This window comes from Asterias rubens, chromosome 21 (assembly GCF_902459465.1).
Source record: "Asterias rubens chromosome 21, eAstRub1.3, whole genome shotgun sequence".
Taxonomy (NCBI): domain Eukaryota; kingdom Metazoa; phylum Echinodermata; class Asteroidea; order Forcipulatida; family Asteriidae; genus Asterias; species Asterias rubens.
Window position 1 is genome coordinate 12,276,990 of NC_047082.1, and position 15,354 is coordinate 12,292,343.

Genomic DNA, 15,354 nt, shown 5'->3' on the forward strand with positions numbered 1-15,354 from the left:
TATTGCAAGTTTGATGACCGATTGAGCAAAAATGTTCACAAGTTTGTTATTTTATATGCATATGCACACTAACGGTGAAGGCTCGTCTTTGACAATACCAACAGTGTTGTTTTGCAATAATTCAGCCTTTTTGCTGCGAGGACAGTTTTTTTTAATAAACCATTTCATCTATTATAATAATATCTATCTATCGAAACGATGCAAGGCAAATAGGCCATACTCAAACTATATTAAATAATATACTAACTGGTATTAAAGTCCTTATTAATAGACGAACAAACACAACTAGGTGTCGAAGGTGGCTCAAGCGCTAGACTTGACTCAAGTGCCAATCCCGTTTAGTCCTTTAATTTCCAGTCCCGTCGCTGAACGTCAGAAAACTCCCCCAACCCGGTGCCGCGCCTCGGGCTGCAATTCTCAGGACCCGTCTCCATTCGGGACAACAGCTCCATTCTCGGCGGATGTATAGGGACCTCTAGCACGAGAAAGACACTTGAATCAGGTCTTTTCTAGCACAGGCCGATACAAGTACCTTATAGACCTTATTGTTTATCCTTACCCCATCTGTTATTTTTACTTATTTATTTATTTTTAATTTAATTTATTTTTTATTCTTAATATATATTTAGCATTTTCTATTGGTTTTTAATTTTCTGCTTTTATTATTGCTTTGTGTACTATATTATGTTAAATCTATATTAATGTTATTGTGTACCCCAGATGTGGAGCAACAGATCTACGGATCATAATATGTATTTGCTTTTGTTGTCCCTTGCCCATCTTGGGGTATAATGTTGTCAATGTATTTTGTTTTGTACTGTTATGGCGAATAAAATAATAATAATAATAATAATAATAATTATGGATTGACGTCATCCAGCCGCCATCTTAGAGGAAAAACGGTGACGAAACAATCGAGACGTACAGATTTGTACGCGCGGCGCACAGTATTGGCCAATGAGCAACCTCCTTTTGACCTCAATGTGAGGGCACCCTACTGAAATGACGTCATATGCATAAGGTCTATTGTATTTCACAGTGATGTTTGTGTTTTCTTCACTTTTTTCTCTTCTCGTTGTTCTTTTTTACCCGTTTGTTTTTACTCACAGGACAACCCCGAGTATTCAATCGTGGATCATCATGGGCCTATGAGCGTTGCAGAAAGGCATAATGACTCCGATTCGGAGGCGTTCGAGAGTCACGTGGAAAAAAATCCCCTCACAATAACCACAGTCTAACTTATTCCTTACGTTTTCTAAACAAATCTCAAGACTTCATAATTGTATCAGAACTTTATTTTAGTTTTTTAAAATAAGCGGGCAATTTAAAAATTACAAGTTCCCCACTTATTCGCCTGAAAATGATCAGAAAAACTGTCATTCTTGTTTTTAGCTTTGATTGAGGGCACTCTTTTTTTAGTGCTTTCAAAATCAGTTTGTACATGTGTCATTGCTTGAGCTTGTCATTTTTAAATGCAGTTATCTATTATTATAGTGTAGTTTTAGCATAACATTGCTTATGATTGAAAATTTCCTCATATTAAAATGGGTGAATTTGATTAGCTTCCCATGGTCGAGCCATTCTGGCCCAGAGCATTTTTAGTAGCTTTTATGTCAACTTTTGTGGTCCCCCTGCATCAGACCTAGATCACGACGAAAACATTTACAATGGCTGCCATTTTGTTTAAATTCGTCAGAACCCTTTAAAGTGTGACACACTTTTTACCCGTAAATCAGTAACTCTTTGAACTTGATGCTTTTTGTTTTGTATTTGTAGTTCCCTACTTTTGTGTCAAATTTGCATGTAAAATCAATTTTACGTTGCGGCTTTACCTTGGCAATAAGTCTTTTCAATAACCCTCTCTGAGAGAGAAAATAGAATCAGTGGGGAGTCGTAGTAATTTTATCTAGCCACGAAAAATGAGCCCCGTGCTGCCAGAACGGTGCTCATTTTGCTTTGAAAGTGTAAAGAAGTGCTACCTGAGTATCGGATTTCAAATGGTGTACGTTAATAATTATCTTTATTATTAATTATTGTTTACTGGCTAGCTAGAAGTACGAAAAAGAAACAGAACGTTATTAATATAAGGGAAAAAAATGGAATTAATATCAAGTTTCGACTAGCAATTGTCTACTCATCCAAAGCAACTAACATTAATCCCAATGTATCAAAACATTATTTCCGAGCCAGAATTTACAATCTAGGGCCCAATTTCACAAAGCTACTATATAAGCACAATAGTTGCTTGGCATGAATTTGTTTTCCTTGATAACAACAGGATTACCAACCAATTATATTTTCACGTGATTTTCAGGATATGCAACAATTGGAAGTTTGGTTGGTAATCCTGTTTATATCAAGGAAGAAATTTCATGCTAAGCAAAGAAACAGGCCGAGTTTGCAGAAATCGGCGGGGTGAAATCATTATTGGGATGTAGATTTGTGGGAGTACTTTTGTTGGTGGCGCCCTTGGAATTAATTTTTGTTTCAACAGAGGGCGGTTGTAAAACAAATAATGTTTACTTCCGTATTGACTGACTGTGTGACGCAAACTACAAAGCAACAATTATTTTCTTGATACATTAGTGCACAAGATCAGATGAGGTTCCGGGATAACTAATTCTACTTTATGGTATGTATAATAACTAATATCGTATGAGATCGTTATTTTATTATCTAAAACATTCGAACGCAAGACTTAGTCACTAAGTTAGTGATTTAGTCACTGTCTAACTCTGTCTGCGACTGTGTCCTATCTCATATCTTTAAAACAAAAAAAGCGTAACGGAATGGAACGCTGGAATTGGAAGGGGAATCAAACTTTTTACATGTTTTATATTATTGTGTGTTCGTACACAACAACAGTGACTCTGCTCTGCTGAGTATTTTAGGGCCTACTAGTAGGTACTAGTAATACTAGTATAGGGCAAATGCAAAAAAAAATAGTTCCTTTTTTTCTGCTCACTCACTCACAGTCCACACCATCATTTTGCCCCACCTGTGTGGTCAACACGAGTTCTCCATTAATTCTACTTCTTCTACTACTTGGAGTTGGATGCTCAGTAAGGTCCATATGCCTAAAGCATGAAGACAGAACGTACTCGTAAAGCCATATTGGCATTAGCCTAGCTTTACGTATCACGGCCAGTGTTGTTGGTTTCGAGACCTTGTCTCGCCGTCTCTCAAGACCATTTTGCAAAAGTCTCGTTGTCCTTAGTAGGGCTGGTCTCCCCCTATGAAGGACTGGTCCCCCCTTTGGCCAAATGCCAGTAGAAATCGCGGCGGACCAGCTGAAACACCTTGCCAACTGGTCCGGCTGACCAGTCAAAAATATCGGCAGGGGTACTACAGAACTACGACTATTTTATTTACCATTTTCAGGCTCGAATAAAACGTAAGACATTCACTCAAGGTTTGGATAAAACGTAAAAAAATCACTCGAAGTGCCGCTGAACGCCGGCAAACTTCCGACGATCACGCTGCATACACAGCGCAAAATCCCATCATGCAATGCAAAGGCTTGTAGTCTTTGTATTAGTTCACGTGTGGCAAAAAGTGTAAGAAATATTGAACGCTAGAGGGCGTTTCGGAATATTCGATAGTGTGGGAATAGACGCCCTCTATTGGTGAAAGTACGCGATAGCTTACAAAACTAGCTTCAATCGCCTTGACAGAAGACCACAAAGCAAAACACATTCTGTCAGCAGCTAGCCTTGATCAAGGCTGTGTAATAGTTTGCTTACTTTAAAGCTAAAAATGTGCATAACCACAGCCGCACGAATGCGATGCCCGAATGCAATGCAACTCCTGTTCCGGTCCCCCCGACTGTCTTTAAATAGCACACCACGCTCTCTCACCCAAGGAAGCACACAACAGCTCTGTTTCCTCAGTCCAACACACACGTCCGCTACCGCTATCGCCCACAATCCTAGCACGTGAGCCGTCAGGCTCACAGCATTGACGATCTTGTACACTTCCGGGTCTTGCGGTTACTGTAATGAGCGCGCTCTACTTGTAATAAAAGGCTCTTGATTGGCCATTGGAAGTGGTCATGTTTGAATATAATGACGACGACGCGATTCCCATTGGGGCGGTCTGTTATAAAGGTCAAAATAAAGGTCAAATTTTGTGCAGCTGATTGGACGGCTGTAAATTAATGATTCATATCCATTTCCTCTCGACCAACAATAATGGTGTGTGATTGGCTATTAGGAATGATGTATTATTCATGAAATAAATCTTTGCATATCCACTCACCCCCCCATTTTCCACGGATTTGCGAAGAAAAACAATGAAACACATAAGCCACTCGGTTTACAAGATCGTCAAGGCTGTGAGCCTGACGGCTCACGGGCTAGGATTGTGGGCGATAGCGGTGTGTGGAATAGCGGTGTGTGTGGGGGGCTGCGTACATGTACAATGTACAGGCGCTGTGTGGTGCGTGAGAGAGTGCGGTGTGCTATTCTTTTTAGAGTCAGTCGGGGGACTGGTTGTATTATATCGCATTCCCGCGGCTTAGGTTTATCCTTGCTCTATGGTTTTAGCTAGAGTAATTGTCTACACAGCCTTGATCAAGGCTAGTCAGCAGCATGGTCGTCGTCAACGGAGCAGATGTCCGTGTGGGAATAAGAGTCTAGCGTGTTTACGAAAAACGAGCGAGACGGTGAGGCTTCATTCAACAAAAATTACCAAGTTAGGATACTCTTGATGAGCAAACAGTAGTATTTATTTGTGTTTAGCAAGGTTCTTCCGTCCTGATTTTGCGTAATTTTGTTGTTTTTTGGGGCTTGGTTTTTTTTTTGCGGGCGATTGGTGGGCGATCTAGTTTATTGTTCCAATCCATGGTTTTATTGGTCACATAATGCGCGGTTGTTTTTTTTCTTTTTTTTTCGGGTTGATTTCAAGAAAGACTTGGGTTCTAGAATGCAATCATGTGTTAAGGCGCAGTTGTTTTTGCTGCTTTTAAAAACGTTTTTTAAATGAAAATTTTGTTCACAAAACAGACGCCGGCACCGACCATTCCATACACATAAATGCAAAAAATACCGTAAATTACATATATGCTTCTTCATGGATGTTGCATTTGCAACTATTTTGATGTCTACTTTTTGTTGGGTGTTTTTCTGAACAAAAGTGGGAAGATTTTGGGAGCTTCGGTATCGTGTAATGTTTATGAATACTTATTAAAACTACAATAATAGGCAATGTTTATACATAATAAAATAACTTGAGCGGTCGCACATATCCCTCCCCAATACATAAAAAGTTATTGATATTATTTTAACAGTTGGTTTTAAAGTGGATTTTTTTTTAGTAAAAACTTTTTTTTTCTTTTTTTCATAAAAAAGTTCTTCTTACTTAGGAATACTTCGGTGTCGAGTGCTTTCAATAAACCGTGGACTTAAAAACTACCTAAATAAAGATCATATTAAATTTTCCAATTTGCTCTGACAAATTTTTTGACCTGTTTTTAAATTAATTTTAATAACATTATTGTTTAAAGAAAAAATACTCTCAAATAATTGAGCCCCTTACTAACACAATAAATAAAGGTGGTACACATAAATAAAGTATAACTTCCAGTGCATGTAGTCAAGTTGGCGTTGCAATTCATGTTGAATTTTTAAATAGCGACGATCAGAAATCGAGCAGTTGGTATACAACAGTATACTATTAGTTTCAAAAAAAAAAAAAAAAATTGATGGACCAGTCAAAAACATGGCGGACCAGTGAAAAATCAAGCCAACTGGTCCTGCTGGCCAGTTGAAAAAAAAGTTCTCGGATGTCAGGGTTTTGGTCTCGGTCTCGGACTTCCAAGTTCCAGGTCACGACAATAAGTGGACAACACTGACAGCACTGCCTACACAACTACAAACATTTTGTTCTTCTCTTCAACTAATGGAGTAACTATAGCATACAGGGCAACACTCGGCGACAACCCTAATCTTAACCATTAACCCTAACCCTGGAGTGGACCTGCTTTCTATAATTGTACCGAATAATTTTTTTTTCACAATTTCTACTTTTAACAGTGATATTCATCCAGCAATGCCATGGAAGAGAACACTAGCACAAGCAGTAGCAGCACCAGACTGGCTGGTAACCTTATTCTGGTAAGCATAATTTTTGTGCTTGCCAACTTTTTGTGCTTTAGCAGCTCAACATTATAAGATAAGGCCCTAATGATGCATGTCTCCAAACAGTCATTTGACGTTAAAGGCAGTGGACACTATTGGTAATTACTCAAAATAATTATTAGCATAAAACCTTTCTTGGTGACAAGTAATGGGGAGAGGTTGGTGGTATAAAATATTGTGAGAAACAGCTCCCCCTGAAGTGCCATAGTTTTGGAGAAATAGTAATTTTCCACGAATTTGATTTCAAGACCTCAAGTTCTAAACTTGAGGTCTCGAAATCAACCATCTTCACGCACACATCTTCGTGTGATAAGGGTGTTTTCTTCTTTCATTATTATCTCGCAACTTTGATGACCGATTGAGCTCAAATTTTCACAGGTTTGTTATTTTATGCATATGTTGAGATACACCAACTGTGAAGGCTAGTCTTTGACAATTACCAATAGTGTCCACTGTCTTTAAAAAATGGCCTAGCTGTTTAGAGCACCGGATTCAAACTACATGGTGTTTCTGAACAGCAGAGCGTGGGTTCGAGTCCCAGTCTGAACACTGTTTCCATAACAAGACACTTAACCATGATGCGTCGTCCTTCGGATTGGATGTAAAGCCGTTGGTCCCGTGTGTTGTGTAAGGCACGTAAAAGAACACAGCGCACTTACAAAAAAGAGGAGGGTGTTCCTGGTTTGGTTGGCTGCATATTGCATGACAGCACCTTGTAAACCATAAAATGGTGCTACTATAGCTATAAACAGTACAATGTAGTTCTCATAATTAAAAACGTAGTCCCACATCCTTGAAGGAAAGTACTGTATGTTAAAGCGCCTTGAGCGTCACTAAGAGATGGATATGCCCGCTATATAAGAAGTCACTACTTGCAGACATTTTCATTGTCTAAAATGCTCCTTCTCTTCTCCCCCAGAAACCAAATGAGAGCAGTGGCAACAGTCGGAGTAAAAACACGAAAAAGACTGTGTACCATTGGGGCAATGCAGAGGTGATACGCTGGCTAAGGAAACATCACACACATTACTACAATCAATACAGCCGGGTATTCCAGGAACATGACTTGTCAGGTGAGCCTTGAACAAGAGTACCACTGTGGCAATGCCACGAAGCAGTCTAGTTCACTGAACACAAGTTTATTTTAAGGATTAGGAAGAAAATTAGGCGGTCACGTTGCGCGTTCCCGTGGATTTGTATTGTTACGTCATTCATTTTTTTGCAATAAGCACCGGAAGGTTAGCACGTGTTTGTGTGCGCCTGTTCGTAAGCAGCGCTATGAAATTGAAATCGCCCAGTAAGCACAAAATGGCCCGCTAAGCAGCTCTATCAAATTTGGCCCTGGTGTCCCACCCCCGCCCCCCCCCCCCCCCTTCCTAGAGATTGACTTCTATTTTGTTTGTTTTTATGGCAGGGCGTGCCTTGGTGCGACTCGATCCAATTAGAATGGAGAAGATGGGAATCACAAACTCTGAACACATGTAAGTTGTGAATCACTCAATTGTAGATTTATTATCATTTAAACTATCTTAATTGCTTGTTGGTGCTTGAAGATGACTTCAATGTCAAGACATGATACAGCATGATAACTTGAAGTGATATTCGGTGGATGGTTTTAACATCTTAAAACAGAAAGAATATATATTTTAAAAAGAGAAAGGGATTGTCAAAACTACTTTTGTGGTGTACTCATTTTCCCAAGGTTCTCCTGTGGCATGTGTGGTGGGCGGAAAATTACAAGTATCTACCCTCACGCTTAAAATGGTGTAAACTGCACTGAATGCCCTCCCAGTGCAACATCACAAAGTCGAATATGACGTTGAATTTACCTTCCTCTTCAAGGATTTTGATTGGCCGTTTTTTTTATTTTATTTTAGCATACAAAGAAGCAAAAACAAAAATACAAGTTGGAATTAGCAGCTTTTCAAAAGACAAACTTTTTTATTTTATTTACATGGATTATATAATTTGAATAAGTTTAGTATACAAGTTATGTTCTGAATGGTAAGCAAAACATGATATTTACAAGTATAAAATATATTTGAAGGTTAAATAAATAATGCAAGAAAACAAAGTAGAAGTTGTTCTGTTTGTTACCCATTGTTTTTGTTTTTTTGTTAAGATCCTAACAAACTTTTTCTTATGATTGTGTAGGGCTATGCGTAATAAACACTTTAAAATCACTCGGGTGGGATTAGAATCAACAACCTTTGCATTTCTAGAGCTATGTCTTACCACTAGAACACTGCTGGCTAGCCCGATGGCCAGAGGTAGTTTGAATTCTGTGTGTTCAAATCCAAACCGAGTGATTTGCCTGTGGTTTTTTTTTTCCACTGAACTTGAGATCAAAGTACCAAGTAGTAGTACTTTATATCAGTCGGTGTTAGGGTAAAAACAAGTTAAATTGTTCAGACTGATGCAAAACTAACATATTAAATCGTTTCGACCCACCGCTAACACATAGTATTCAAACTGCCTGCAGCCCCTTGGCTAGCATGACCCAAGACCTTTTCATTGCTGGATCAGATGTCTTACCCCTGGACCACCATGCTAGTAGCATGGTGATGGTGGTCTGTTGGTAAGACATCTGATCCAGCAATGAAAAGGTCTATGGTGCGAGTCCCACCCAAGTGATTTGCTTGAACTAGGGAAAGTACCTAGTATACAGTGCTTTTAAAACACCCATCGTCGTAAGGGTAAAAACTAATTTTAATTTGATACCTAAAAGTATATAATGAATGTGACTTTACATTATGGATATTTTTAATAATAATAATAATGGAAATTTCTATCACCGGTGTAAAAAAAGCAATACAATTTGCATCACATACAGAAAATAAACTTAACGGAGTGCTTCTTTAGGCTATATATAGATGAGTTTTTAAACTTTTCTTGAATATGCCAAGTGAGTTTTGAAAGTTTCACAGTTTCAGGTAGGGAGAGCCAAAGCCTCGATACTGCGCTCTGAAAAGAGTCCAAATTTATTCTGGGTAAAAAGTGTAATGCTCTGACACAATAGTTTGTTATTTTATTCTCTTGTTAAGATTATCTCTCTTGATTTCAGAGCGGATTTATTGGAACACATATTCCGACTGAGGTTAAAACATGAGCAGAATGAACTGAAAATACTTCAGAGCACACACCAAGCCGCTCCTCCATGAACTTTCAGCAAAGGAGAAAAACAATCCCAGTGGCCCAGCACAATAATGTTGTTGATCTCTCTAGGAAAAAGGTACAGCCTAAACATTAAATTATTTATAGGGCTGTGCTGCCACTTAATACACCATGCAGAAACAACAGTTTTTAGGGTGTTTTTGTAGAAAGAAGGGCTTATACCCCAATTACATTTTATGTAGGATCTCAAACGACCCTTATTTCATGAAATATGCTTTTTACATTCAGACCCTACTGGTTGGCAAAACCATAGAGATTTGCACCCGGCAGTCTCACAATCGCATACTGCGTCACGCCGCCATTAGTCGCATACAATCTTTGTCACGCCGCCATTAGTCGCATACTAAAAAGGGCAATGTTCCCTCATTTTGCCTAACATACTTCATGGAAAGGGTCTATTAAAGCGTACGTTGTACGTGCAGTTGCTTGGTATTAGTTTCTTTTAATCGAGTGCTTGAGATAGAAGACGTTAAAATGGCTATGTGTATATTGTATGTTGTACATTTTCTGAGATTTAACTTTACATATTATACCCCCCCCCTTGCATTGGTTACCTGATACTAATGTGGTGGAAGTATTACACTTGCTCTACCATACCCAACCAGGGCACAATTTCATAGAGCTGCTAAGCACAACAAGTTGCTAAGCATGACTTCTTCCTTGATAAAAACAGGATTACCAATCAAATTTCAAGGTGATTTTCAGGATAAGCAAACAACAGCTGAGTCTAGCAACAAGCAAAATGCAACGAATGGAAATTTGGTTTGTAATCCTTTTTTTTTTATCAAGGAAGAAATTTCAAGCTAAGCAAATTTTTGTGTTTAGCAGCTCTATGAAATTGGGCCCTGTGCAGCTGAATGATTTTGAATAGTTGGGCAAATGTTAAATCCTATTGTGAAGTTAAATCCTATTCTGAAATCAAACTGTCTTCAGGCTTACCTTGTTAAAGACACTGGACACTATTTGTAATTGTCAAAGACCAGTCTTCCCTGTCTGTGTGTCTCAACATATGCATAAAAAACAAACCTGTGAAAATTTGAGCTCAATTGGACTTCAAAGTTGCGAGACCCTTGTCACACGTACATGTGGTTGTGTGCTTTCAGATGCTTGATTTTGAGACCTCAAATTCTTAATCTGAGGTCTCGAAATCAAATTTGTGGAAAATTACTTCTTTCTCGAAAAGTACTCCACTTCAGAGGGAGCCGTTTCTCACAATGTTTTATACTACGAACCTCTCCCCATTACATGTCACCAAGTAAGGTTTTATGCTAATAATTATTTTGAGTCATTACCAATAGTGTCCACTGCCTTTAAACTGAATACATGGCTCCTATCTTGCCATTCATGTTTATCAATAAACCCCTCCTCCTACTTTGAGACCATGTATCATCGTATACCCACTGGTTTTGAACGATACACTAGAGAAGAAAGTAAGAAGATAATATCTCCTATGGTGAATGCATCTACTAGATTAGTACACAGTCAAACCTGTATAAGGTACAACTGTATGAGGGCATCAATCAATTATTAATATTTATTAATTTAAATTATTGTTTATAGAAAAGTTAGAGATCAAACCTGGGCCCAATTTCATAGAGCTGCTTGAGCAAAAATTCTGCTTAAGCAAAATAATCCATGCTTAGTAAAATCAGAATACCAGCCAAGACTCCACTCATTTGTTATGCTAAGTAAACAATAGCTCAATATGAGTCACAAGCAATGTATAAGGCATGACATTTCGGCCAGTAACATGTGTAAAATAAGCAAGCTATTTTCGTGCTTAACCATTTTTTGTGGTTAAGCAGATCTATGAAATTGGCCCCTGTTAACACGTTAAACAGTAAACACCCTCGAAGTGTATGTGTATGTGAGGTAGTACCATGCCGGTAACACTAGCTGCTGTACCCAGTATTAGATTAAATAGGGGAATCAATGTGTGGTGAAGAGGTTTTCAACTAGTGGTTTAATCCCAACGAGGCCTGGCTCTTGATAATTTTACCGAGACGAAGTCGAGGTAAATTATCAAGAACAAGGCCTCGGCGGGTTTAAACCGCTAGTTGAAAACCGATTCAACACACTTTGATTCCCATTCATAAATACCTTTTCGGTCAAAAAACATCAAAAATGTTTGGTCAAAAAGTAAAATAAATGCAAAGATTCATTGTTCAATGATTTCTTTCAACACAACACCCCTCAAGCTATGCAATGGTAAGGCCCTCGGGTAAACAACTCCTTATAAGGGAATGCTGTGCGCATTGCGCGTATCGCGTGATGTGGCATGTGTGTCAGCCGTTGCTCTCGACCAATAGGAATTAAGAAACTGTCTTAAAACCACAGGTGCAAGCTCGTGTGTCACGCCTATGTTTCAACACTTTTTATTTGTTATAAACAAAGGTTTATACACACCCACATGACACGTTCTCCACCAATAGGAATAGCGAAACTGTCTGAGGTATTTATGAATACTTTATAATATAATATAATAAACCATATTATGGTTTAACTGAGTTTACACTTTATGTTAATTTAATTTAATTCAGTTCATCAACATTTATTTCCACACGGATACAACAATTGATACAAGTAAACTACTAAGTGGAGGCATTACACAAGAAACCGAAGCTTATTATGGCGGAAAGTCTTGGCAAAGGACTGTGCAAGTCTCGCGCGTGTTGGCCGATTCACCGTGACATCGTGATATTCGGTTTCATTTATAACAAAACAACAGAGACCAATAAACCAGGAATGTTCAACAATACCTGTACAAAAACCAGTCGTGAGAGTACAAATGTGAAAAACACAATCCATTAATCAACTTGATTGAAACAATCACTTGATACTGTGACAGAATTTGGTTTTGTAATGTTACTTTCAAGTCAAGTGGCACTATATTTGCCACAGTTGGCTGTCCATATAAGATTTGTTGGTCAAACTCTGAACTCTAACAAAGATCCCCACCTGTTAGCCGTAAGTAGCTAGTTAGTATGGTAAACCCTCTTTGTAGCAGTTCCCATTCAACCCAACTGGGGCTCCGCATTGTGTGGTAAACCCTCTTTTGTAGCAGTTCCCATTCAACCCAACTGGGGCTCCACATTGTATTGTAAACCCTCTGTTGTATCAATCATCATTCAGCCCAGATGGGAGTTTAGTATTGTAAGTTGAAAGAGCCTTCTTTTCTACCCATTGATCCTAACCCAGAAGTTTAATGAATTACTATTCAATTTATTGTGGCATGACTACTTGCTTTATACACCAATGGTGAATTTGGTATAAAAATATTGTTCACCATTGCTCATGAGGGACTTGTGACTGGGAGACCAGAGGGAGAACATGTCTTGGTGTGTTGTGTCCTCAACCCTGGTTTTTAAAGACAGCGCTACCTGGTTCTATATGTAAGTCTGTGCTTGCTTTTATTTATTGTACCTTGGGCCCATTTCAGCCATTCCAAATCTATTAGTTCTATTTTTCTGATCATAAATTAGGTTCATTTCATTGTATTTTTTACTTGAGGTTTTGACAGGGTGTTTCCGGTCATGTGGCCAAGGGCATTATTGTGAGGGTAATTTTAGGGGAAAGTTGTCGCTATTTGCTAGGGGCATAGCCCCGAATTCCGACGGGCTGTCATCCCGGAGAGAGCCCCCAGAAAGTAGTGTAAAGTGGTTTGCTAACATGTGCAGGGAACAGCCAACTCAAAGCCTCATTTTATATTAAAGTTAGCTGAAGTGCATTAATTGATTGTTCGTAAATTTAAGGGTTCAATTGTGCTTATTCCTTTTTGCATTATATCTTGTCCATTTTTGAATCCATACTGCCGTTTCTTGTAAATAATTTAATTAGTTAGTGGAATAAAAACCCGCTTAGAAATATAGCGGTAGCATTGGAAATTTTGGGTCCTTATCAATTCTTTCATTGAAAATGGTTTGTTTGGACTAATCCAACTGGCGTTACTCTTGAGGGGGTTCCGTTACAATACCTACTTAAAGTTTTGCAAAATTTACTATAAACAACGATTGTTACACCACAAATTCTTCTTAGTGTTAGCTATAATGATATGTACGGTGTTATAAGTAATATAATAGCATATATTTTGTCAAAAAGTATTCAGAGAATAATATAGGCTCATGGCTTTATAAGAAAACGTGTTTATTTTCTTCTTTTGTTCGAATCCTGGTTGACATTTCTGGCCGCAGAATGAGAAATGTTTGGTGTGGTAACCTTTGCACATCATCAGCACGTAGGTGTAGGTCACCACGTTCAAGGCACTTGGCTCTCTGTTATTGGTTAGCATAAAAACTTACTTTGTAACGAGCAATGGAGAGCTGTTGAAAGTATAAAACAAATTTGAGAAACAACTCCTTCTGTACAAAGAGTTAGTTTCTAACTTAAAAAGACTTCAGGCTTGAAGTTTTTTATTATGCATCTGAAATCACACATGTGCCAGAAGGATTTATATTTTGATCATCATTCTCTTGCAACTTCAATGACATTGAGTCCAAACGTTGTACGGTGTTGTTATTTTATGCATATGTTAGAATACACCAGGTTAAAATACTGGTCATTGAAAATTACCAAATGTGTCCAGTACCTTTAATCTGCGCTGAAATCATAGGCCACTCTAATCTAAACACTCGTGTACATTGAGGCTTAAAATAGACCAAGCAGGTCAATGCTGATGCGGATCACAGAGAAACCTCCGGAAAGAAAATAAACTGAAATAACTGAGTGACTTTGCAGTCATCTTTTTCTCTTGTGTCCAGAGTAGGCCTTTATCCTTGTTCCCAAGGCAAAACAAACAAATTCACCAAGACCGAGGTCGTGGGAAATTAGTGTGATTCTGTTACTGATGATAAATTTAGACTTAAAGGCACTTGACACTATTGATGATTCCTCAAAATAGTTTTAAAACTTTGTTAGAAACGGTTCCAACTGAAGTAACGTTGTTCGTTACCAAGTAAGTTTTTATATTAACAACTATTTTGAGTAATTACCAACAGTGTCCAGTGCCTTTAAAGCCATTGGCTCTTTCGGAACAGAAAACAAAATTGAATGTCCACAGATTTACAAATAACTTACAGGGTTTACAGAAGGTAATGGTGAAAGACTTCTCTTGAAATATTATTCCATTAAATGCTTTACTTTTTGAGAAAACATTAAAACAATTATCAACTCTCGATATCGAGAATTACGGATTTATTTTGAACACATGTCATGACACAGCGAAACGTGCGGAAACAAGGGTGGGTTTTTCCGGGTTTTTTTCTCCCGACTCCGATGACTGACTGAGCCTAAATTTTCGCAGGTTTGTTATTTTACATACAAGTTTTGATACACGAAGTGTGGGCCTTGGGACAAATAATAACTGAGTGACTTTGCAGTCATCTTTTTTTCTCTTGTTTCCAGAGTAGGCATTTATCCTTGTTCCCAAGGCAAGACAAATAAATTCACCAAGACCGAGGTCGTGGGAAATTAGGGTGATTCTGTTACTGATGATCAATTGAGACTTAAAGGCAGTGACACTATTGATGATTCCTCAAAATAATTGTTAACATAAAACATAGAGCTGCAGATAGTTTAAAGGAACACGGTGTCTTTGATCGGTCGAGTTGGTCTTTGAATGTAGAATATAATGACTACCTCGGTAGTCTAGTTGGTAAGACACTGCTCTAGAATTGCAAGGGTCGTGGGTTCGAATCCCACCCGAGTAACATGCCTGTGATATTTTTTTTCACAGGACTTGGGAAAGTACTGACTATACAGTGCTAACACACGTCGGTGTATGGGTAAAAACCAAAATTAATATTCTTTATCCCCGATGCAAATTTAACATCTATTATAATGATCCACACAAATTAGCCTCGAAATTGCGTGGTTTTCCTTTTACTTTGCGAACGAACACGGTAATTTAAACACATGTTCTGACACGGCGAACGTGCGGAAACAAGGGTGGGTTTACCCGTATTTTCTCCCGACTCCGATGACCGATTGAGCCTAAGTTTTCAACGTTTTGTTATTTTATATATAAGTTGTGATACACGAAGTGTGG

General features: G+C 38.4%; 1 protein-coding gene across 1 annotated transcript; it reads left to right on the forward strand.

The window, feature by feature from the left end:
- Positions 1-2,485: 2,485 nt before the first annotated feature.
- Positions 2,486-9,987, forward strand: LOC117304310 (protein aveugle-like). Its single transcript, XM_033788688.1, has 5 exons — positions 2,486-2,632; positions 6,033-6,113; positions 7,057-7,210; positions 7,552-7,618; positions 9,202-9,987. The coding sequence occupies exons 2-5, from the start codon at positions 6,054-6,056 to the stop codon at positions 9,296-9,298; spliced, it is 378 nt and encodes a 125-aa protein (XP_033644579.1). The 5' UTR covers positions 2,486-2,632; positions 6,033-6,053; the 3' UTR covers positions 9,299-9,987.
- The last annotated feature ends 5,367 nt before the right edge of the window (positions 9,988-15,354 follow it).

Bases quoted from the DNA above. Each gene is read 5' to 3' on its own strand.
- LOC117304310 (XM_033788688.1), top strand. From the start codon at position 6,054: ATGGAAGAGAACACTAGCACAAGCAGTAGCAGCACCAGACTGGCTGGT. The intron at 6,114-7,056 runs GTAAGCATAATT...CTTCTCCCCCAG, and splicing joins TGGCTGGTAACCTTATTCTG to AAACCAAATGAGAGCAGTGG. The intron at 7,619-9,201 runs GTAAGTTGTGAA...TCTTGATTTCAG, and splicing joins ATCACAAACTCTGAACACAT to AGCGGATTTATTGGAACACA.